General features: G+C 41.3%; 3 protein-coding genes and 1 pseudogene across 6 annotated transcripts in view; 1 reads left to right on the top strand and 3 right to left on the bottom strand.

The window, feature by feature from the left end:
* The window catches only part of fer1l6 (fer-1 like family member 6), a 52,813-nt gene extending 44,276 nt beyond the window's left edge, over positions 1-8,537 (top strand). For both annotated transcript variants that reach the window (XM_084954720.1, XM_084954718.1), the window contains 11 exons: positions 3,309-3,436; positions 3,511-3,681; positions 3,917-4,071; positions 4,471-4,613; positions 4,825-4,913; positions 5,000-5,098; positions 5,410-5,530; positions 5,638-5,758; positions 6,830-6,987; positions 7,083-7,183; positions 8,142-8,537. In XM_084954720.1, coding sequence (XP_084810846.1) covers positions 3,309-3,436; positions 3,511-3,681; positions 3,917-4,071; positions 4,471-4,613; positions 4,825-4,913; positions 5,000-5,098; positions 5,410-5,530; positions 5,638-5,758; positions 6,830-6,987; positions 7,083-7,183; positions 8,142-8,322 — 1,467 coding nt within the window. In that variant the 3' untranslated portion in view covers positions 8,323-8,537. The remainder of the gene's footprint in view (positions 1-3,308; positions 3,437-3,510; positions 3,682-3,916; positions 4,072-4,470; positions 4,614-4,824; positions 4,914-4,999; positions 5,099-5,409; positions 5,531-5,637; positions 5,759-6,829; positions 6,988-7,082; positions 7,184-8,141) is intronic.
* On the bottom strand, positions 1,055-3,367 carry LOC146371265 (uncharacterized). The gene is made up of 2 exons (XM_084908869.1): positions 1,236-3,367; positions 1,055-1,072 (listed from the first exon to the last, which is right to left on the bottom strand). The coding sequence occupies exons 1-2, from the start codon at positions 2,211-2,213 to the stop codon at positions 1,055-1,057; spliced, it is 996 nt and encodes a 331-aa protein (XP_084764995.1). The 5' UTR covers positions 2,214-3,367.
* An 82-nt stretch (positions 8,538-8,619) lies between the features above and the next one.
* LOC146371263 (uncharacterized) lies at positions 8,620-19,502 on the bottom strand. 3 transcript variants are annotated; one of them, XM_084954721.1, is made up of 10 exons: positions 19,235-19,502; positions 18,087-18,549; positions 17,868-18,017; positions 17,376-17,605; positions 16,037-16,168; positions 13,770-13,854; positions 13,291-13,478; positions 13,087-13,173; positions 10,705-10,783; positions 8,620-10,242 (listed from the first exon to the last, which is right to left on the bottom strand). In XM_084954721.1, the coding sequence occupies exons 2-10, from the start codon at positions 18,523-18,525 to the stop codon at positions 10,013-10,015; spliced, it is 1,620 nt and encodes a 539-aa protein (XP_084810847.1). In that variant the 5' UTR covers positions 18,526-18,549; positions 19,235-19,502; the 3' UTR covers positions 8,620-10,012. The 3 variants fall into 3 exon arrangements, with proteins under 3 accessions (XP_084810847.1, XP_084810848.1, XP_084810849.1); XM_084954722.1 differs by having other exon boundaries at positions 17,376-17,515; XM_084954723.1 differs by lacking the exon at positions 8,620-10,242 and adding an exon at positions 10,266-10,448.
* A 1,289-nt stretch (positions 19,503-20,791) lies between these two features.
* LOC146371262 (uncharacterized) lies at positions 20,792-21,742 on the bottom strand (annotated as a pseudogene).
* Between the last annotated feature and the right edge of the window lie 1,521 nt (positions 21,743-23,263).

The following is a 23,263-nucleotide window of genomic DNA, read 5'->3' as shown; positions in this document are numbered from 1 at the left end:
TATTTCAGCCTGTTAAGTAAAATATAGTGGTCAACAGTATCAAAGGCCGACGTAAGATCCAACATTAAGAGAACAGAACATTTACCTGCATCGCTTTGTAACAAAATGTCATTAGAAACTCTAAGAAGGGCTGTTTCAGTGGAATCAACTTTACGAAAGCCAGATTGAAATTTGTCGAAAATACTATATTTATCTAAAACTGCTGTAAGCTGCTTAGCCACGATCTTCTCTAGAATCTTAGCAATTAACGGAATTTTTGAGATCGGTCTATAATTGCTAGTGAGAGATGGGTCCAGCATAGGCTTTTTTAACAAGGGATGTATAACAGCAGTTTTAAAATAGGCAGGGACTATGCCCGAGGCCAAGGAGGTATTAATTATAGTAAGAATACAGGGACCAGTAGAGTAAAAGACATTTTTGAATAATGATGCAGGTAAGAAATCAAGAGAGCAAGAGGATAATTTTGTTGCACTAACTATTTTTCCCAGCTCTGGTAGTGAAACAGGTGAAAAACCTTCTAAAACAACAGGCCGAGCTGGAGTGGGAACTGACAGCGCAGACGCTGAAAAAGACAAGTTTTTCCTTATGTTGCTAATTTTTTCTAAAAAGAAAGCAAGAAAAGTTTCACAATCTTCAACAGAAGAAATAATGGCAGCAGGTGGAGCAGGAGTAATAATATTAGTAATAGTATCAAATAAAACTTTAGGATTACCTCTGCTCTTTGCAACCAACTGAGAAAAGTAAGCAGCCCTCGCAACTCTAATAGCATTGTTAAAGGAGGCTAAAAGATCCTTTAAATAAAGGAGATGAACATTTAAGTGGGTTTTCCTCCATAACCGCTCAGCTTTACGACAATTACGTTTTATAAGACGAATGTTGTCATTTAACCAGGGTACAGACTTGGAAACAGGCACAGGTCTCATTTTAATCGGACAGATTTCATCTAAGATCGAAAGACAATGATAATTGAATAGATCTATAGAAAAATCAACATCGTTTTGTGGGGATAATGTTAAATTAAAAGCATCAGAGAACTTCTGTGCAGAGGAGGAGTTTAAGGTGCGGGAAATAACTGTCCGATGAACAGGAGACATAGGCTCATAAAAAGACATATTAAAAAAGACACAATAATGGTCAGAAATAAAAATGTCCTTAGAACAAATATAATCAATATTCAGACCCAAAGAAAAAACAAGGTCCAGTGTATGGCCTTTGTTATGTGTGGGGCCAGATACATGTTGGATAAAATGAAAAGCGTCCATGATGCTGGTAAAACCCTTAGCAAAGAGGTCGGACTGATCATCAACATGTATATTAAAATCTCCCACAAGAAGCAATTTAGACAACCTCATAGTAGAGGACAAAAAATCACTAAACTCAGCTAAAAACGAGCTGTTTGGGCCAGGAGGGCGATAAACCAACGCACAGTAAAAAGGATCCTTCTTTCCGATTTTGATAAGCTGCAGTTCAAAAGACAGAAAGTGTCCAACTTTCACTGAACGGCAGTTAAACCGGCTCCGAAATGCCACCGCGAGGCCTCCTCCACGACCAGATCCTCGAGGCTGGCAAATGACAGAGAAGCCATTTGGGCACATTTCAATAGTAGACGAATAATCCGAACCCCGTTGCCAGGTCTCAGTCAAGAACAGGAAGTCCAGATTTTTAGAAACAATAAAATCGTTAAGCACAAACGATTTATTCGTCAAAGATCGGGCATTAAAGAGCGCCATAGACAGCGGGGTGAAAACATTGTTGTTGGAAGAAGCTCGAGTTTCTCGAATTAAAGGGCATAAATTCTCGGGATCAGAGCCTTCACGTTCATATATTCCACTCACCGAGGGGATGAAAGGCCAGTCGGCAGGAGAGTCTGGATAAACCCTTCTGAGACAACACGGCCTCGGAGAGCCGGGCCCCCTATATCCAAGTAGGGCCTCGGGAGACAGATTTCTCTCCGTATAGCTGTCATGTGCGTAGGCAACAGAAAACGCCCGACATCGCTTTCCAATCAGCCCCCGCCGCCAGAGGAGCCTAAACTTCCCCTGGATGCCCGATCTCTTTCCTCTTCTTCTCCGTAGTCTACGGGGAACGCCGAAAGCGCTGGCCGAAGATCCAGTCACAGGCAGAGGGTGGAAGGTACCAAAGGAGTGCGGGGGAAAGTGTGGAGAATGGAAAGTCCCACAAAAGGAAGAAGAAAAAACATCTTTGGCCGTCATTGACGAACGGATGGATAACGGCGTCAGACGATCGTAAACCAAGGCAGCCAGTACATCATTAAAACAGTTAAAAAACAGCAGAGTAGAAAGAAAAAACACAACAATAGAGCGAGACCAACTACACCCAGCAGCAGCGAACCCGACAGTAATCTAATTACTTTTTTGCAGTAGTAATCCCTTACTTTACTCATTACCTGAGAAAAGTAATCAGACTGCCCATCTCTGATTGCCACACAATTAAATTCCCCTGAGGTAAATTTAACTTCCTGGAGAACTCAGCAGCCTGAGTTTTCATGCCAGAGATTCAGGCTCTCACATCAGCTCTGTTCTCAAAGCTTCATTTTTCAAACAAATGCAGTTTAAAACAGCGCCTATGTTACTCCCGCAGCCTAACTCCATTTAACACTGAACCCGTCCATCACAGAGCCTGTGGTGTCACTGTTTTGAAAGTGACCAATCACATTAGGACCTTTAGGCTCATTAACTAGCTGCACCACTCTGTGATGGAAACTGGTATTACACAAAAGTACCTTCGTTAAAACTGTCACCACATTTGTTAAACCCATCTGGTCTCATATTCAGAGGCCAAATAGCATTCAGCACCAAGCTCATTAAAAGCTGTAGCAAAGCACCTAATTACATTTCAAACTGCAGCTTTTCATAAGCAACCAGTACTTTAATATAGGCTGTCCTTACAGCCCAAACAAGCACTGCAACACTTGACAACCACAAAAGCCTGACTGTGAACACCACAGCGAGGGCGGGAGGATCTCTCGCACAGTCTTCCTCTAGATTTACACTCAGACAAAAGGTCAATCCCTGATTCCCAGTCCCTTGTTACCTAAAGGAGGACTGTACTCTCCCCTTCCGGTGCATGAACATCTCTTACACTTGCCTGTTGATCATGCTTTGGTGACCTCTAAAAGGAGCAGCTGAAATAATAAGAATAAGCAGCAGACATCTTGAACTATAGCATATTTTATAATGGAAGGTTTTAAAAGAAATTAAACAGAATAATTTACAAATAGTGCCCTTAAAAGTACTACTTTTAGTCCTTGTTTGTGAGTTCTTTTATGATACCCCTTCTCTTTCCAGGCCTCTAACCTGCACCCAGCTGACCCGGATGGGAAGGCGGACCCTTACATTGTTCTACGACTTGGCAAAAATGAAATCAAAGACAGAGACAACTACATTCCCAAACAGCTAAACCCTGTTTTTGGAAGGTAAATAACTGGTAAAGCTTCTCAGGAATTGTCTCACATTTTAAATATGACTTCTTCTATTCTCCTTCTTCCAGATCTTTTGAGATGCAGGCAACACTTCCTCAGGAGTCTCTGCTGTCAGTGTTCATCTATGACCACGACCTGGTGGGAGGGGACGATCTGATTGGAGAGACCCGCATTGACCTTGAGAACCGATATTACAGCAAACACAGAGGCACCTGTGGACTCCCTGCTGAGTATAGTCTGTAAGCCTGGACGTTTGAACTCTTTCAGATCAAAGTCCGAGTTATTTATTCCATTTGGTCACTTCAATAAATTACTATCCTACCTCATAGTTACATTACTTTTTTTCTATTACATTAAACTACCAAATTCAACTAAAGGAGTAGAAATTCCAGGCATTTATATCCATCTACAACTCTGCATTCTATGAATCCATCGCACTGAAGCATTTCCTGTTCCTTCCTTGTTGTCTGTCAGTGAGGGTTACAATGCCTGGAGAGACTGTTTGAAGCCATCAGAGCTGTTGGCAAAGATGTGCAGAGAGAGCGGTTTGGACGGTCCTCACTTCAGTCCAGGACGCATCATTGTGTCAGAGAAGGTTTTCACTGGCAAAACGCTCTTCATGCATGAAGGTAGATATAGGGCATTCTAGACCTGCTGCATGATTATTTTTTTAACTTAACATTTAGAAACAGTATTCAAACATTTACTGCATGAGTCCATGTGATACCTTTTAATCAGGTGCAATTCCATCTTTGTAGTCTAAAGCACTTGTCTGTCAGTATGAGTAGGAAAAGCGCTATATAAAATGTAAGTACAACACAATGTGAGTACAGTTGCATAAGTAATAAATATCCCCATCAGTAGCTGCAGATGTCATTTCAGTTTTAGAGAGAACACCAACAATCACACGATCCCTATGATCCAACACTTGGTCACTGTGGGGAAAGATAGTATAGATCAAGAAAATATGCTGGAGCTAGACCATGTATATAGGAGTCTGATTTGACATTGTCTTGTGTATCTCTCAGACGAGCCAGTGGAGTCCTATGAACACTTGTCACTGAAGATCCTACACCGCTGGGCTGAGATCCCAGGTGTAGGATGCACACTGGTACCAGAGCACATTGAGACCAGAACTCTGTTTAATAAGGCCCGGCCTGGAATGGACCAGGTGTGTTTGAGTTTAGTATCCTGGTAAAAAATAATCGTTATTCATGCATTTACAACCTTTAAGCTTTCTGGGTTTTCTGGGTCAAATGTCTAATTAAAATGCTTATTTTAATATGGTAAAGTAAATTTACTGGGCTGTACTTCATTTCACACCAGTTGTATGAAAAGTTTTCTTTCATTAACTGCCTACATTTGTGTGCATGTACATGTAGGGTCAGGTCCAGATGTGGGTAGACATGTTTCCAATGGACCTGCCACATCCAGGACCTCCAGTGGACATTTCACCTCGAAAACCAAAAGGGTGAGACTTACCAAAAACGCAATAAAACAATGTCTGTCAACGTTGTTTTGGGATGCGGTCATTCAAACTCAGATGTGTTTGTGCAGGTACGAGCTGCGTATTATCATCTGGAACACAGAGGACGTCATTTTGGAGGACAGCCACTTCCTCACTGGTCAACAGTTCAGTGATATTTACATCAAGGGGTAAACAAATCTATTTGTTCCTGGTATTTTTTGCCAATATAAATATTTTTTTAGCTTTGGAAATAATAATTCCAAAACTAAAGTGACGTTTGCTGTCTGTTGTGTAAGTTTGGCTGATTCCTTATTGAACAGCACGTTGAATGTACTGAATATATCTCTGTTAGCGAGTTAACGTGGATCGCCCCGTGTTTGGGCTGCACGGTGTCAACACGTTAGCGCCTTGCAGCCCAAAAAGCTAAACTAGCTAGCTAAACCTTTATATAAAAAGCACTGCTAGAAAATCACTCACCTTACCAAATCTACTGTTGTAGCTGGCTGAAAGGTTTAGAAGATGACCGACAAGAAACTGATGTGCATTACAACTCTCTGACTGGAGAAGGAAACTTCAACTGGCGCTTCGTGTTCCCCTTCAGCTACCTGCCTGCTGAAAAGGTACTCGTGTTTGTGTGATCTTTGGTCCTAGGAGCTCCGGCTCCAAGCCTGATGTAGATAAAAGAGCTGCTACAGAATCACATCGTTACCAACTTTACCTCTCACAGGTAGTGGTGGTGAGGAAAAGAGAGAGTATTTTCTCTCTAGATAAAACAGAGCAGAAGATTCCTGCTATCCTCATTCTGCAGGTCTGGGACTTTGAGACACTCTCCTCTGACGACTTTCTAGGTGGGTATGCATAAGTGCCTATTCACACGGAGAGGCAATTATACACACACATTTCACTGATGAACATAAAATACTAAGGTGATACAGTGGTTAGCACTGTTGCGTCACAAAAAAGGTCCTGAGTTTGACTTCACTATGCTAAATGGACTGGTTATTGGACAGATAAGAGAGAAGAAGACAAGAGAGAAGAGCCTGCAGTAAGGCTCAAGGCCGCGAAAAGGCTGAAAGTTGCGAGTCTCCCTGTGGTCGTCACAAAGCACCTCCCACACAGTAGACTCAAAACAATCTTCTAGAGCCTCCTCGCTCTCCTCCGACCATCTCTGCACTGTGCGGGTGGCTGGTGGCTCCCTGTGCACCGGGTTGTGATCAGATCTTTCCAGGGGTGGGAGAGGTGATAAACTGTATGCCTCTTTTGCGTTGGCATACAGTAAGTCCAATGTTTTATTGTCTCTGGTGGGCCATGTCACATACTGGGTGAAGGTGGGCAGTGTTGAGTCCAGTGATGCATGAATATAGTCCCCAGATGTTCAAAAGGGCTCTCAGAGATTGCGTTTGCAGTCTGCTGACCACAGAGTGGAGTAATAGGCTGCATCCGCATTGGCTGAGGGGGGGGGGCTATACTACCTGTTGCACCTTTAGTTCACTGAAGAATAGAAAGTGTTACTGCATTGTGTTCAGGGAAATGCTGCTATAATGGCATTAAATACAGGGACATATTGCCAATTTGAACGTATAAGGAGCATGCTTGAATCATTCCTGTGGAGGACAGGAAACAGCAGAAATTCAGGAAGACTACTCCTGCTAACTATTAACAATTACCCCCAAAACCTGAAGATGGTGCTAAATGTTTAAAGCACTGAAAGCAGAAGAAACATGAAGACATGACAAACCTTCTAAGACAATCTTTAATGGCAAAAAGTATTAGAAGTCGCACTGGAGAGTCAGTAATAATGGAGATAAAATGTGCATGACTTGAATGAAGGCAAAAACAACTTGACAAAAGAGATTCAGAGATTCTGGTGTTGGCTGCATAAAACACGGCAGTGCACCTGACTGACTGTGTGTCTGCAGGCACACTAGAATTAGACCTCCATGGATTTACTCGGGGAGCTAAAACAGCCAAGTCGTGTAAGGCGGACATGCTGACAGATGGGACTGAGAGAATCTCCATCTTTCAGCAGAAGAGAGCACGAGGCTGGTGGCCCTTCATCAAGTCAGGAGAGTTGACCGTAAGTACACAGTAACACACACATGCAGTGTATAAACAAATGTAAAAAATAAAGTCAGGCAAATACAGATCATCAAACAATCGATCTTCCTCCAGGGGAAAGTGGAAGCAGAGTTCCATCTTGTGACAGCTGAGGAGTCGGAGAAAAATCCTGTTGGCCGTGCCCGCAAGGAGCCAGAGCCACTACCAAAACCAAAGTAACCATAACCACACAAGACTCTGTTTATCTGTCAGAATAAAATCTAATTTATGTACGAAAAATGCGTCAAAGGAATACAGGGACATTCCTGTAAATTTGAGGTATATTTACATATTTACACATTTTCAATAACAATATTTGGGTAGCCTGGGGGTCCTTACTGGATACAGAGTCAACCCCCCAACCTGAAGTGGAGCTATATCTATCTGTTCATCAATGCACACATAGATATAGAGAGAATAAACGGCCTGTTCCCAAAGATCAGTCCAGGTGTAACAATAACACACGGGCAGACCACCCAGACCAGAGACTGCACAACACTAGATCCACATTTTACTCATTTACTTTTTGGTGCAGTTGAGGATATCATATTACTTTCTCTTATGTATTCTATTCTTTTCTATTCTATACTTTTTGATGCTCGAGTCATTTATCTTTTTAGTAATTTTTGCTTGGGTTTGTTTGGTTTTTTTATTGTCTGGGAGCAGACACGATGTCTGTGCGGCTGTTATGGTGGGAGAGAAGCTGCAGGGAGGTGTGCAAGAGTGCAACTCTGGTTTCTGGTCCAAATGGAGTCATGTTTTCAGGGGCTCACAGTTTGGTTTCTATAAATGAGAGCTGCTCCATCCAAAGTTTTAGTCTTATTACTCATATGCTTTAATTTTCAGACACAGGAGATTCACTGGTTTAATGTGCCAGAATAAAATCCCTCTCCCACTTGAGCTGTTCCATTTAACCTTAGTATTTAATATGAAAATGCTGTCAGTTTATAATACACATCATCTGGCTGCACCAGGACTCCGTTATGATTTCTGGAATCACGTTTTTAATGTCGTAACATTAGACACTTTCTCAGGTGACCCATTCAGGGTTGCTAAAGCATCGTAATCATCTCAGCCTGTAAGAATCTGTAATGAACTAAACCAGTTCATTTGCTTTTCTCCTCTTTCCCGCAGTCGTCCAGACACCTCCTTCTCGTGGTTCGTTAACCCTTTCAAATGTTTCTTTCACTTGGTGTGGCGAAGCTACAAGAAGTACATCATCATCGGCATCATTCTGCTGATCACAGCGCTGTTCCTTGCCCTGCTCTTCTACACACTACCCGGAGCCATCTCCAACAAGATTATCAGCGGCTAAACGGATAAACTATGTGTGTGTATGCTGCAGCTCTAAACAGCTATTCCAAATGATCAAAGTCTCCATTTTTTGAATATTGAAGTTGTGTAGATGTTTGGTCTCACTTTTTAAAACAGTCATTTACATCAACAGGAATAAGAAGAATGAAGGCTGGCCATTTTCTTTTAATTAGTTTTGTGTCTGAATAAATTTTTTCCAAATGTTACTAACCAGTGAACGTTAACATATTAAGATTTTAAGATGATGAAAACAAAATCTGTTTAACCAGAATAAATAAATGTGAGTCAATAACACGTCTGGATTTCATACCTTCATTTATCAGGCACACGTCATTCAGCAAAGACAGAGTACAAACACATAATCACCACAATCCACACACCATCCTTCAGATCATTACACAGAGCTGCTTTCAAAACCAGTTGATACTTACTTACTTTTTTTTTGATACTTTTTCTCTGATTTATCAGTTAACTTCTGTAACTACGTTACATGTCTTTGAAGTCCTACCACTAACTAAAGCTTCAATACTGTTGACCATAATATATTATTACAGTGATAAGAGCATGCTTTAGGAATTCAAATACTGTGCTGTAGTGGTTTGAATCATATCTAACAGACTCCAGTTTGTCCATATAAATAGGGAATCCTATACAGACTCCACAGGGTTCTGTACAAGGACCAATTCTGTTTAAGTTATATATATGCTTAACCTAGGCCGTATCATTAGAAGACATATATATTTTCACTATGCAAATGACACTCAGCTTTATCTGTCCATGAAGCCAGATAACACACAACAATTAGTTAAACTACAGGAATGTCTTACAGTAATTAAACACGTGGATAACCTCCAATTTCCCGTTTCTAAATTCAGATAAAACAAGGTTATTGTCCTCTGTCCTAAATAGGATATTTAAAAGAAGAATGGGATTCAGCCTTCAGGCGCCTCTTCTGTGGAACCAGCTTCCAGTTTGGATTCAGGAGATGGACACCCTCTCTACTATTAAGATTAGGCTTCAGACTTTCAGTTTAGATAAAGCACGTATTTAGGGTTGATCAGGTGACCCTGAGTCCTCTTAGTTATGCTGCAATAGGCCTAAATGTTTCTCCTTCACTCACTTTTTGGCATTGATACGCCACTTTGCATTTAATCATTACTTATTAATCTCTGGCTCTCTTCCACAGCATGTCCTTTGTCCCGTCTTCCTCTTTTCTTCCCAAACTGGTCGCAGCAGATGGCTGCCCACCCTGAGCCTCATTTCCTCCTTGCTTAAAGGGATCATCCTACTGTTGAGGTTACAGTATTTACCTTACACTATAAACACTGTTGTGATTTGGCAGTCTTGTATCAGTTGGCATGATCCAGTCTAGCTGCATGTTCATTACAAGTTCAGTATTGATCTGTTAAAGGATACAGTGAAGGTTTGTACATATAAACACAGAGATTTGATGAAAATGACAATAGTCCTTGTGAAGGGTATGGCAAATGTTTATTGTGTATTTAACTGTGTGATGGATGTTAGTTTAAGGATTTGGGGCTTTCTGATACTGACAGTACCGGATTACAACATTTAAGACAAAATGATCCATAGTGGCCGCTGTAAACGCTGTACACGCTGACCCGAAACCTTGGTTTCCTTACGTGTCGAGTAAAGATAAATCTGAGTTCTGTGAATGGAGCAGTGTTAGCTCACTGTAAGATAGTGTCTGTCAGAGAGAGTCTCTGTGGAGAGATGTTGCCATGGGGGTAGGAAAGTGACACAGCGTGCTCATGTGGAGCCATGTTGGGGCCTTTCAGAACCAGGGTGGAAGAGGATGTAGACATCCGTGGGATGCTATTCGATGCCGATATGTTGCTGAGGAAGCCGCTGGACTGAGATGCTGCTGAGCTCTGTCTCTGCTGAGTGCTGGAGGTGGAAGCTGAAACACAACATAGAGCAGCTGATTGAAGTGACAAACGAAAAGTGTAGCACCACCTGCTGAGTCTCACTGAGCAGACAGTGAGCTTTACTGTACTTATATACGGCTGGTTTAGAAAGTTCTCTGTGAACATGACTTCTTTTACAGTTTCCATCTGGCAAAGTAAAAGGAAGGGTTGACCATCCAGGCTCCAGTGTGCAGTACATCTGGAAAGTATTTAGAGATTCAACAGTTCCCATTTAGTCATACTGCCTTATTCCAAAATGGAGAAAAACTCTCACAATTCTATAAACGATACCTCATAATTACTGTAATTCCTGCAAATTTATTTAAAACAAAAAGGAAAAATATAACATGAACATTAAATATTCACAGTTTGGAACTTGAGCTCCAAAGTGTGTTTTTGAGGAGCAGCAGGCAGTTTGAAAAGATGTGTGAAAAGTCATCTGAGCCACAACTTACCACAAGCTGATCTGGGCTGCTGATGCTGACTGCTGATGGGAAAGCCAGTCTGAGAAAGACCTTGAGTGTCTCCAAAGGCCTGAAAGGGAACAAAGCAGCAAAGGTGTGGCTGATTGGTAAGCAGCTTAATTATTCAACTTTAAACAGACAGACAGAGAGAATGGGTGTGAATTTCAATTTGCCAAAGAAGGTTTCTAACTGATCTACAACTACAGGTCAATAACCAGCGAGACTGAGAGGCTCTCTGAGGGTTACAGTTACAGAAGGACAAAGAATAACAATTAACTGCATGTCTTTGGACTGTGGAATCGAACTCAGGACCTTCTCGCTGTGAGGCTAATCGCTGCACCACCGTGCTGCCCCACTGAGCTTCCAATGTGCCTGATTCTCCTTTTGCTTTCGACTGAGGAGAAACGTTAAAACTGGAGTTAACAGCAGAGGTGGAGGCCACTCCTGTTAGTCTCACGCTCCTATATTCGATTCTGTAAATCTCTGCCTTTAGAAAAGGTCATTTTTCTAAAAAGAACAAGCATACATAAAATTTAACGTCGGTAGACCGAAAATGTCGGCGGTGTTTAAAAGAAGACAAATGTTTCCATGACCTGGAAATAAAATGATACCAATGGAGCAGCAGCTGAACGAGAATATTTTCAGATGAATCATTGCAATTCGCCCACTCTGACCAGCAGATATTTTGCACAATTCAGACCCATTAATAACTAAAGTAAGCCCAAAAGTAAAAATATCATAGATATACATATAAATAATAAAATAAACAATAGATATAATATATATGTTCTCATCATTTTAAATTTGATTTGTGTCTTTAGCCAAAGGTATGTGGAAGCAGTTACAGGTGAAAATGAGTAGATTTATATCTGATACCAGTTTAATAGCGTTAGATTATGAAAGTAGTCCTTGGTCTTAAATGATTTTGACTGTATGGAGCTAAATGGCACTGGAGTCTGTCCCAGCTACCATAGGGTGAGAGTATTAACAAAAACATTAAAAAATAAAATACTCTAAATATATAAAGAAAAAACAACACCACCTCCACAATGGTTTACTAAAAGCACAAAACAGGAAAAAAAAAAAAAAGCTGAACAATTTTTTATAAAATGTGAAATGACTTTTTTTAAGCAGGCAAAGATTTTAGTATCAGAATAATGTGATGGAAACAGGGTGGAGACAAGAGTCTGTGAGGCAGGCAGAGACACTTTGTGGACACAATCAAGAACAAATATATGCAGATCAAACAGATGATCAAACAGCTGGCTACGTTTTCTTGGCACACCTGTTAAGGCAGCCACAAACTGATAAAATGATGATAATCTCCAAAACGTGAACGGACAGGTCGTCAGATATGGACTTGAGTTCGTGTTGCTGAATGTCTCTGTGCCATCTCTGTTGTCTGTTGAAAAACAATGCAATAGAAACAGAAAACACTCCCTTTGAATCCAGGAATCCAAAGCAGGTTGTTTTTCCCACCGGTACAGCCCTCACATTCTCACTTACACTACTTTATGTTAGCAGCTCCAGTATGACGGATGAAAGATGGATTATGCAGAAAAAACAGAATTGGGCTGAAAGGTCTGTTGCTTTATTACGTATTCAGGTTGTGTAACACATTTTTAAAAAGGCAACTAAGTAATGAAACTAATTACTTTTGAAAATAAGTAATCAGTAAAGTACCGGGATTACTTTCTTGGAGAAGTAATCAGTAATTAGTAACTAATTACTTACTAACTTGAGCAACACTGGATACCACAGACACTAACACTCATCACTGTCAGTGATCACGCAGCGGTGTGTCGCACACAACCAAGTCAAGATTTAATACGTGGAAACATATTTTAAAAAATGATGACCTGCCAGCATGCAGCCACTTGGCTGCATGCTGAGGTGGCGACCCCTAACCCTACTCAAGTTTAAGTAAGTGTTTGGAAAAATGTACTTCTAAAAGCACTTTTATTGCACCGTGTTCATTCACACATGAGCTGCTGTAACATGAATCAAATGGCTGCGCTGCCACCTCAGCGTGCAGTCAAGTTCTATAGTCTTGCTAATGACCTACTAATTGTATTCAGGTGTAGAAAGTTGCACGACACCGGCTCTCGAGGACCGGGGTCCGAGACCTCTGCTTACACTGAATAGTTGTAAACAGTCCACACCCACTGAGGTAAACAGCAGCTACCAGAGAAATGCCTCCCAAAGCATTCAAGGTAACTTTGGGTAAAAATGAAAAATGTTGTGAAATTTCTTTTTGATTGTCATATACACGTTTTAAATTCTTGATTTATTGCCAAGTGTTGATATTAAGAAAGAAACAGACCATTTCCAAAAGAAATGTCTGAGTGCAGAGATTGTGGTGGAATCACCGACCTGCATCTGGTTAAGGCAGGCCTGGAGTTTCCGTTTTGCCCTCCACCTGGCTACCCTCAGTCGGGTCTTCTCTCGACGCTCCCGCACCTTCAACACAAAATCACCTTTATTTTTCAGGTTGACTTGATGCCTTTATAAATGAGGCACTTTTTTAACGTAAATATGCAGAAACCTTCTGTCCTCAACAATTTGAGGTGGACTGACCAGATCTGCCAGCAGCGGTTGAGGTAACGATTTCTCCAGTTCTCTGCGCTTTGTCATGTTTTGGCGACGAAGCTCACTCCTCCGCATTTTGTAGTCTTCATAAAGACTAAGGTCTTTAGCCCAGGGTTGCACCGCTTGGCGAGGTGGGACGCCAGGTGGCAAGTTGGCAGCTGACTGAGGTGCTGAATCTGAGAGTGCACACACAGAAAGTGCCCACTCTAAGTTCCAGTTGTGAGGCTATATTAAGCCACGTCACAGCGATAAACCTCCTTCATCACTTTGTTCTCGAGCTATAGCAACCAAAAACTCGAGTGTCAACATCACCTGGAAACCCAGCAGGGTGACGATACCATCCCGAAAGCCTTTTACAGCTGAGGGATAAAAGGTTTTAGGACAAGTCCCAGAACTTTTTTATCATATCTAGTAAAATTAGACTAGAAGCATACAGACATGATCGACAGTTATTCACATCAACTCACGGGTGCTTCGTCCAGCTGAGCTGAAGGCTGTAGTATTTCTTTGGCTTCCTGCAGCACTTGGGCACTCTGTCACTGACGGTTGAGGCTGAACACAGAGATGAAAGCATTCATTGTATTCGATAGTCTGCAATAACAGGATTCCACAAGAGTTGTCCAAAACTGTCCTTCAGTCTGTTGTTGAGCTTACAAACATTTGTTCAGTCCAATGACATGCACGTGCGGTTAACTGGTAATGCTAAAATGGCCGTAGCTGTGGATATGCCATAAAGTAACACTAGCACGTGCCTGAGTCAAAGTGTTTTGTAGTGTAAACTGCTTTAAATGGTCAGAAACACAAAAAGAAGTACAGTGGTGTGAAAAAGAGTCTGCCCCTTCCTTTTTTTGAATGTTTGTCACAGTAAACATTCAAAAAAGAGTGGTTGGGAAGCGTATCTGTAACCAGAAGGTCGCCGGTTCGATCCCCGGGCTCTCTGTCCTGGTCGTTGTGTCCTTGGGCAAGACACTTCACCTACCGCCTACTGGTGTTGGCCAGAGGGGCCGATGGCGCGATATGGCAGCCTCGCTTCTGTCAGTCTGTCCCAGGGCAGCTGTGGCTACAACTGTAGCTGCCTCCACCAGTGTGTGAATGTGAGAGTGAATGAATAGTGGAATTGTGAAGCGCTTTGGGTGCCTTGAAAAGCGCTATATAAATGCAATCCATTATTATTATTATTATTATTATAAAATGTTTCAGATCATCAAACAAATGTAAATATTAGACAAAAATATCAGAACTAAACACAAAATGCAGTTTCTAAATGAAGGGGGAAAAATCCAAACCTACATGATCCTGTGTGAAAAACTTACTGCCCCCTAAACATAATAATTAGTTGGACGACTCTTAGCAATCAAACATTTGCAATAACTGGCAAAGAGGTTTTTTACAGCGCTGTGGAGGAATCTTGGCCCACTAGTTTTTGCAGATTGTTTGTGATTCAGTCACGTAGCAGAGTGAACAGCCTCATGTCACAGCACCTCACTCAGATTCAGGTCAGGACTTTGACCAGGCTCCTCCAAAGTCTTTATTTTGTTTTTCTTAAGGCAGCAAAACAGCCAGAGACCACCACACTACCACCACCACAGGTTGCTGTTGGTGTGATGTTTCTTTTCTGTGCTAGCCACGTGTAATGCGACTCAAACTGAACAAAAAGTTCAGCTTTTGTCTCGTCAGTCCACAGAGTATTTTCCCAAAAGTCCGGGGCATCATCAAGATGTTTTCTGACAAATGTGAGATGAGCTTTTTTGTGTAGCAGAAGCTTTTTCCTTCAACTCTCCCATGTAGGCCATTTTTGCCCAGTCTCCTTATTGTTGAATCATGAACTCTGACCTTAACTGAGACACGTAAAGCCTGCGGTTCTTTAATGTTTGGTAGGCCGGCCGCACTCCTGGGAAGCTTCACCACATTTGTGTTTAATGGCTCCCAGTGTGGTTCAACAAGGCATTTGTAACCTTTTCAGATGTCAGTGACTTTGTTTCTCAGGTGTTTCTTTAGATCTCGGCATGATGTGTTGCTTCTGAGATGAAACATGTAGAGTCAGGAAGGGGGCAAACAGTTTTTAACACCACTTCATATAAATGCCAGTGCACTCGCTCAATGTTTGGTCCTTTGACGTTTCCTTATCTGTTTTCTTTGACCATCTTTCAACGTCATGAATTCCAGCAAAGCTGTGAACGAGCGTTTACTAAGAATCCTTTAAAAGACCTGGAGCGCTCAGACAATCCAGCTTATAGAAGACTTCTTCACAGCGTGATGTCAGATAACGGCTGGGATTAAACTACAATGTTGCAAAGACTGACATCCAAATGCTCATCGTCCAGGATGCAACTTATGGAGGAGAAAAAAAAAGGAGGAGGAGATGATCTTTCCCCCAAGAAAATGTCCCATGTATTCTGTCTTTGTCTCTGCTTCATGCAAGCTCTTTAAATAAGGGCATCCTAGCTAAGAATAAATCTTTAAAGTTAGAACAGCTTTAAGGTTGAATAAAGTGGCTGTCACTTTGAGATTAGCAGCTGTTTATCAATATATTCTCTTTGGCCTTTTACGGAATTTGACAGTAGATGGAGAAAAGGAAGAACCACTTGTTAAACCTTTAAAACAAATAGAGAATTGACCACGATGGGACATGTACTCCCCGAGTGCCCTACAGCTCTTAGATTAAATAAAAGTTACAGTGAACACAAATGTAACTTGTGTTCTTGAAAATTGTGCCCCACAACTGTAACCTCACCTCTGACTCTGGCTGATGACCCTGCTGTTCGTGGCAGTCAAGCAGCAGGGTGGCCATCACCTCTTGCTCTTCCTCTGGCTCCTCTTTTATATAGATCACCTCCTTCTCTTTTTCCTGTGCCTCCTGCTTCACCTAGTTTAAAACAGGAGACAAACTGGAATTTACAAGTGCATTAGCTTGGAAATTGAAAATAAAAGAGCCTTTACTTTATTAAAATACCTACATAAAGCTTAATAAAACTGAACTGAAAAGAAAGTCTAAATATTTCTGTGTTAGAATGTAAAAATACAGTTTTAGGAACTGTATTCATTTCAGATCATTTACACATGCATTCATTTCTGTAGCGCATTGTCTCATACGATATAAACCTTGCCAGCAGGATGAGATCGAGCCCTGAGGCAAATGTTTTGACTGTGCTATTACACTTTTCTGCTTCCATGCGTCCTGACAAGCTTCAGTGTAGGGCTGTGTGATATGACCAAAATCTCATATCCCGATATAAAACATCTATCGTCCCGATAACGATATAAATCACAAAAATGTAACATTTTCTGTAAATTCTGTGAATCTCGGGCAGCTCGACTTGCGTGAAGTGTTTCCAGCTGGGCGTCATGTAGCTGGAGTCGAATGTTTTAACCGATGCATGAAACGATACATTTTTAGACATAAGTTGCAACGGCCGCCGTTTTCTTTGTGAGTATTTATTACACGGCGTGCTGCGGGGAAAAGCCTGTTCTAACGTTTGAGTCTAAGGTTTATTTTTTAGCACCTGACGGCTCTTTTTTACTTCTCATCCGTAAATAATCTGCATACTTTTTCACGTGATTCCGTTTATTTTGAAAAGTCTCAACAGGATCTTGAGCTTTATTGTGAAAGGTTTATGTGGAAAATAAACAAGTGGACATGCGATGGTTTTACCGTCATTGTTGCTAACGACAACGCATAAAAACAGGCGCTTGTCCGTTGGTAGTGTGGTTATATTAAATATAAGAGAAAGAGAGAACTTTAAGAAATTAATAATAACTACAGTGTCCATCAAAACCATGAAAAAATATTGCTGTAAACAGTTTATTTTGCGACACCACGAAACAAACGATAGCGTAAAATGAAACGATAGACGTTTTTATATCGTCATCCGATATATATCGTTATATCGAACAGCCCCACTTCAGTGACTCCTGACAATATATCCCTGGTTTCCTTGTTACCTACCAGGATTTCCTTTAATACTCCAAAAACAAGTTTTATCAGGTTTTTTTTAAAGAAATGTAAATTAAAAAACAAAACAAAACTTTGTGATATATCAAATCTGGAAAACCTGATTTGAATGAGTTGTTACCTCTGGAACAGAGAAGAGCAGCGTGGAGCTAGCTGCATAGGTGGCACCATCTGGAGACAGAGAGGGATCCCCTGACTGCTGCCCATCATCTAAATTCGGAGCCGGGGCAGGAGACGAGGCTATGGCACTATCCATGCCTTCTGTATTAGAGTGCAGAATGGCCCATTCACACTCATCCACCTCTTCAACTTTCTTACACTGAACTGGGTCTGAGCTAGGACAGAACAACACTGTAGAAACAACATGTACTTAGTCTAACATATCAGTGTAAGGCTACATTGTGTCACAACATGCCAATCCTACATTAAGCTCATTGCCTAAGGGTTTGCTACTCTCCTGAGTAGCAACACCCGCCTTGAGTGAACTGCTGTTGTGATGCAGTGCTATATAAATGAAAAATAAAGTAATAGTAAAACTACAGTAATGTTCATCTAAAGATTTAGTGATGTTCTCAGTGATGAGAGAGAAAACATGTATGCACGCACTGTGTACCTGTACTGCTGTCCAGAGATTCTCCAGCCACATTCAAAGTGAGTGAAGCAGGAAGCAGCAGGTCAGATGAGTCAGCGTGGGCCACGTTTGAAGGGCAGGACACTCTGACTTTTTGCCTGTTCATGCTGTTTGGTGAGGTGCATTCTGGGACTAGAAACATAAGAAAGAGTACAGTCAGCACAAGAGCAACCAGGACTCAAGCATTTCATTGGTACGTACTGTTGCTGTTCCTCATCAACGCTCCCTCAGCGGTCCTGGTCTGAACTGAGAACGATGACAGGGTCTTCGTTGGGGAAACGCCAGATCTGCTTCTCTGTGTTCGTGTTAGAGTTGGTGGCTGAATCCAGACTAGGGTAGAAGCAGAGGCTCTCTGCTGCAGCTCCTCCTCCACTCCTTGCCTGTAGTACTTTAGCTTCAGCTCCGTGTAACGCAGCTTGGCCCGAATGTTGTCGTTCTCCTTCTCTTTTTGAGCCTTCTCACTCTGCAGCGTCATCATGTCCCTCTTCATCTGCACCACTTGAGCCTTTAACTCCTCAAATTTGACTCCGACCACTTTAAGCATCTCGGCCAGCACCGTCTCGACCGCTCCATTTACTGCTCGCTCGACTACGGTCCCCATCTGGCCTCGAATTAGTGATACAGCAATGCTGACATCCATTGAGAATGAGTTCGTGCGTTTTACCTGCATGCACAGCAGTTTAAACACGTATATTACATTACGTTACAATAGTCACGTCCACATTTACACAAACGTTTTCACAGATAATTTAGCTCAGGTGACAGTACACCTTACTTTGAAATAATACTGTTAACACTCATAAAAGCCCTTTGAATGCAAGAATGCAAGAGTCAATAAGACCCTGAACTCAAAGCTGGGTAATCGGAATTACAGACACGAGAAGCATGGACAAAACAAACAAACAAACAAACAAACAAACACACACCACTTCATCTGACCATACGGCATAAATGCAAAAGGAGGTGCTGGATGTCTCAACCATGGACCAACTTGTTTAGTTTCAGAGACTTTATGTCGACATATACCAGTGACTGTAGCATTAAAGACTACAAGAGAACGACGTTGTACTTTACAGCAACTTTAATAAGGTGACTATGAATGGGCTCGAAAGAAAACTGAACATTTGTACACTAAGTTTTAATTGCGTTTTATTGACATAGACACCAAACTGTGTATGGGAAACAACATCGAAAACAGTTGACACACAACTTGACAGATTCTGGTAACATTAATCGCCGCTATAAAGACTATTTCTCTGTATCCGAGGCTCCTTTCATTGATAAAAGCGCTGTGCTGAATTAATTCTATTTAACGCACAAATCAGATGGGAGACAAACACACCACTTACCGTTTACTCTCGCTATTAGCCCGGTTAGATGACCGTTCAGTTATCTTAGCTGCTATCCGAACTTATACGAGTAGACAGCTAACTAGCTTAGGTTAACGTTAGATTTCTTAAATGGCTGTTAATGCTAACTTCCAGTTAAAGCTTAACAGACAAACAGTGTAACAGAAGACGGTTAAACTTGTAAAACCTGTCATGCTCTGAACATTTTTTATGTGTAGCATCATTTTAGCGACAGAAGCGGATGCACTTTTGTTTCTGGCAAGTAGCATTATCGCCACCTAGTGGTATGGAGTGTGAATGCCAATAGTGGTATTTGGAGCATTCAAAAATTAAAACAGTCAAACGCAAACAACTGAGTCCAAGATGCTGCAATATAACTTCTTAACAGTGAAGGTATGGGTTTTATTACATACTTGAAATCTATATATTATTTTCTAAAATCCAGTCTTTGTAAAAGGACTAATCAGCTGTTGGGTTTCCGGTTGTCCGTGTATATGTCCACAACGGAGCCTATGAAAGCACATGAAACACTCTGACGACAGACTTTTCCAGCTTTCCTGCAGAGCTTTATCTGCAGTGGATTGCTCATTTTATTCCTATATCTGTTAATCTTTTTACAGGGAACAAGGCGACCCAGTTCATTTACTGTATTATTGTGGGGTCTTTATCTCAGAACATAAAGCACCTAGAGGCAAATTGAATTGAATTAAATTAAGATCAGCAGCATACTTTTGAGACTGAGAGTCATTAAATATGTGAAAATGAACCAGCTCTGTAATGTGTTTGACATCATCATACAGGCCACCAAAACTAGTTACAGCATGAGTGCAAAAACTGAAAAAGATGTTGACATTATTTCTAAGTGAACCAGAGGTCTAGTGCTTACAAAGCAAGAACTACAGATCTTATTATTGCAGTAAGGGTATGAAATTTATCTGGCTTTATTTGAAAACAAAAAAAACAACTACTTTGGTTACTAAATAGTTCTAAACAAACACCCACACTATGTGTTTGCCAATTGCACAGTCTGTTTCTTAAGAAAAAAAGAAACACTTTTAAGCTATTTATGTTCATGCAGTCTACATCTAAGTTCTGACTCATTTGTTGCAGGGTGAACTCGTCAGAGTGTTATGTATCACTTAAGTATCACTTCTCTGTTCCAGATGTCAGCATCATACACTCTGGGATTGAATTAGTTAGGTCTGAAGTCACTTAGTTCTGTGACATAAAGAACAATTTTCTGTCAAGATTTTTTTATAAATACTTGATAAAGAGATAGTAGAAAATACTTCTTAACAAAAAATTTATCTTGTTAGAAAGTCTAACAAAAAGATCTAGACAACACTAAAGAGTTACTGTAAGTGTAACATAGTTTAAAAAGGTTCAAGTTAATCCCGCTAAATGGGACAATAGCACCACCTACTGTCACAAATGTCACCCTACATTGTCTAAGAAGGGCAAAGAATTGTGGGTAATCCTCAGAGTAATGGAGGATTCACGCTGGTTGTCTACGAAAATTAACCATTCTATGTTGTTGCCTTATAAAAGGGGTTGTTGCTACAAAAGAAATTTAAAAACTGGATTATAGATAGCAGACAGTTGGTGTCATAAGCCCCGCCCTCTGTTCAAAGATGGTCGCCCACAGTGGACATAGATGCTTCTTTCACTCCTCTTTCAAACCATCTGTCCTCTCTGTCCAAAATGTGAACATTGGCATCCTCGAAAGAGTGACCTTTGACCTTTAGATGCAGATGGACTGCTGAGTCTTGTCCTGTGGAGGTGGCTCTTCTGTGTTGTGCCATGCGCTTGTGAAGTGGCTGTTTGGTCTCTCCAATGTAGAGGTCTGGGCATTCCTCGCTGCACTGTACAGCAAACACCACATTGTTAAGTTTGTGTTTTGGAGTTTTGTCTTTGGGATGAACCAGTTTGTGTCTGAGTGTGTTGCTGGGTCTGAAGTATACCGGGATGGAGAAAACTCTCCTGAGTTTCTCTGATACACCGGCTACATAGGGGATGACAATGTTGTTGCGTTTGTCTTTCTTTTCCTCCCTCGCTGGTGTCTGATCTTCTTTTCTCTGCATCTTTGCTGACTTGATGAAAGCCCAATTAAGATAACCGTTAAGATAAGCGTTTCCTTTACATGTGTGTGTTCCTTCTTTTTTCCTTCAGGCTTAGAGGGAACATTTTCTGCCCAGTGATGTAAGGTGGTGGGAGTAAAAGAGGTGGTACTGGTCCATGTGTGTGGGCTTCTGGTAAACGTCAGTGTTGACGTTTCCATTCTCCTCAATGTGCACAGCACAGTCCAGGAATAGCAAACAGTTATCCTTTGTGTCTTCCCTGGTGAACTTTGTTTTTATCCACAGCGTTGATGTGAGCAGTGAGGGATTCTACTTCGTGGGTTTTGATTTTGACCCAGGTGTCGTCCACATATCTGTACCAGTAGCTGGGTACTCTCCCTTTAAAAGAGCCAAGAGCCTTTCTTTCCACTTCCTCCAATGGCATGTCCATTCTTGGCCTTGTTGGTGATAGAATGAGGAGTGTTCCCCACCAGGGTCGCTAGGATGGTGGCAAGGTGTTTGGAAATGTTGTAGGTGGCTGAGTTTATACTGCTATCAATGGGTCTGAGTGGGACTGTGGATCTTTGGAAGATTGTAAATACAGCGTATAGATGATGGTATGTTGAGCAGCCAATGACTTTATCCTTTTTAAGTTCTTGTAGGCAACTGATAACTTTCTTTTTGTAGTTCATGTGTGGTCTTGTTTTGAGGCTTCATATGTATTGTTGTCACTGAGGAGTGTAGTAATTTTTGTGCGATAATCCATTGTGTTTAGAACAACAGTGCACCTTCCCTTGTCAGATGGTGATATGGTGATGTTATAGTCTTTGCTCAGGGATGTAACGGCCTTCTTTTCTTGTATTGTGATGTTAGGCGGGGGAACTTCAAGAAACTTAAAGAAGTCCAGACGCTTTTCTTTCCAAGCTCACCTCAACGGTATGTTGGCCTAATAGTCACAGTTTTGTTTCCGCTTTCAAAATTCTAGGACTAGAATTTTTTTTTAAATGCCACCCGATGATTGTACAGTGTTAAAATATTTGTTGGGAGGTTCCATTTGGTTTTTAGGACATTAGGATTAATCTTTTATCACAAAAGTGCTTCTGCTCCTAAGAAAATAGGTGGATGGGTGGACAGATGGGTATTAAAATATAGGCAAAAAAAATCATAGGTAAGTCTTGAGGACTAAGGGACATGGTTAACTGTCAACAGGGGGATTAAAAATATTAATGAAAAATGAATACATGATATATTAGCAAAACAGCTGGTTGAACTTTGCACATTTGGTCAGATTTCAAAGAGAAGTGGTGGTGGTTGAGCCTGCAACTGATCCACATAATAATAATAATGGATTGCATTTATATAGCGCTTTTCGGGACCCCTCAAAGCGCTTTACAATACCACTATTCATTCACTCTCACATTCATACACTGGTGGAGGCAGCTACAGTTGTAGCCACAGCTGCCCTGGGGCAGACTGACAGAGGCGAGGCTGCCATATCGCGCCATCGGCTCCTCTAGCCATCACCAGTAGGCGGTGAAGTGTCTTTCCCAAGGACACAACGACCGAGACTGTCCGAGCCGGGGCTCGAACCGGCAACCTTCCGATTACAAGATGAACACATGTAAAATTGGATTTGACATTCCTCTACATCATCAATGCTTTCTGTGTCAAAGGTGTTATTGAAAACTCTTCCACACTGCAGGAGAAAACTTATCTGTTATGATAACACAGGCATGTCTGTTTTGCCCTGTTTCCACATAAAGTGCGTCTCCTAACTGATTAGTTAAACGCACAACCAGTGTTAGCTTATCCAGCTAATCTCCCATCATTCTCTCATCAAAAGAGTGGAGGTTTATCCACGTTCCACAGGCTGGAAGCTTTATGACAGAACACTGTTTGATATGAAAAGAGAGATCACTTTCACTTTGGTACAGTTTAAATTAGATATGAAAAGTAGACACCTATTAACGCT

Source organism: Perissodus microlepis, chromosome 16 (genome assembly GCF_051167445.1).
Source record: "Perissodus microlepis isolate ML-2025 ecotype Zambia chromosome 16, ASM5116744v1, whole genome shotgun sequence".
Classification (NCBI taxonomy): Eukaryota; Metazoa; Chordata; class Actinopteri; order Cichliformes; family Cichlidae; genus Perissodus; species Perissodus microlepis.
The sequence above is the reverse complement of the archived record's forward strand: the minus strand, read 5'-3'. Positions and strand labels throughout refer to the sequence as shown.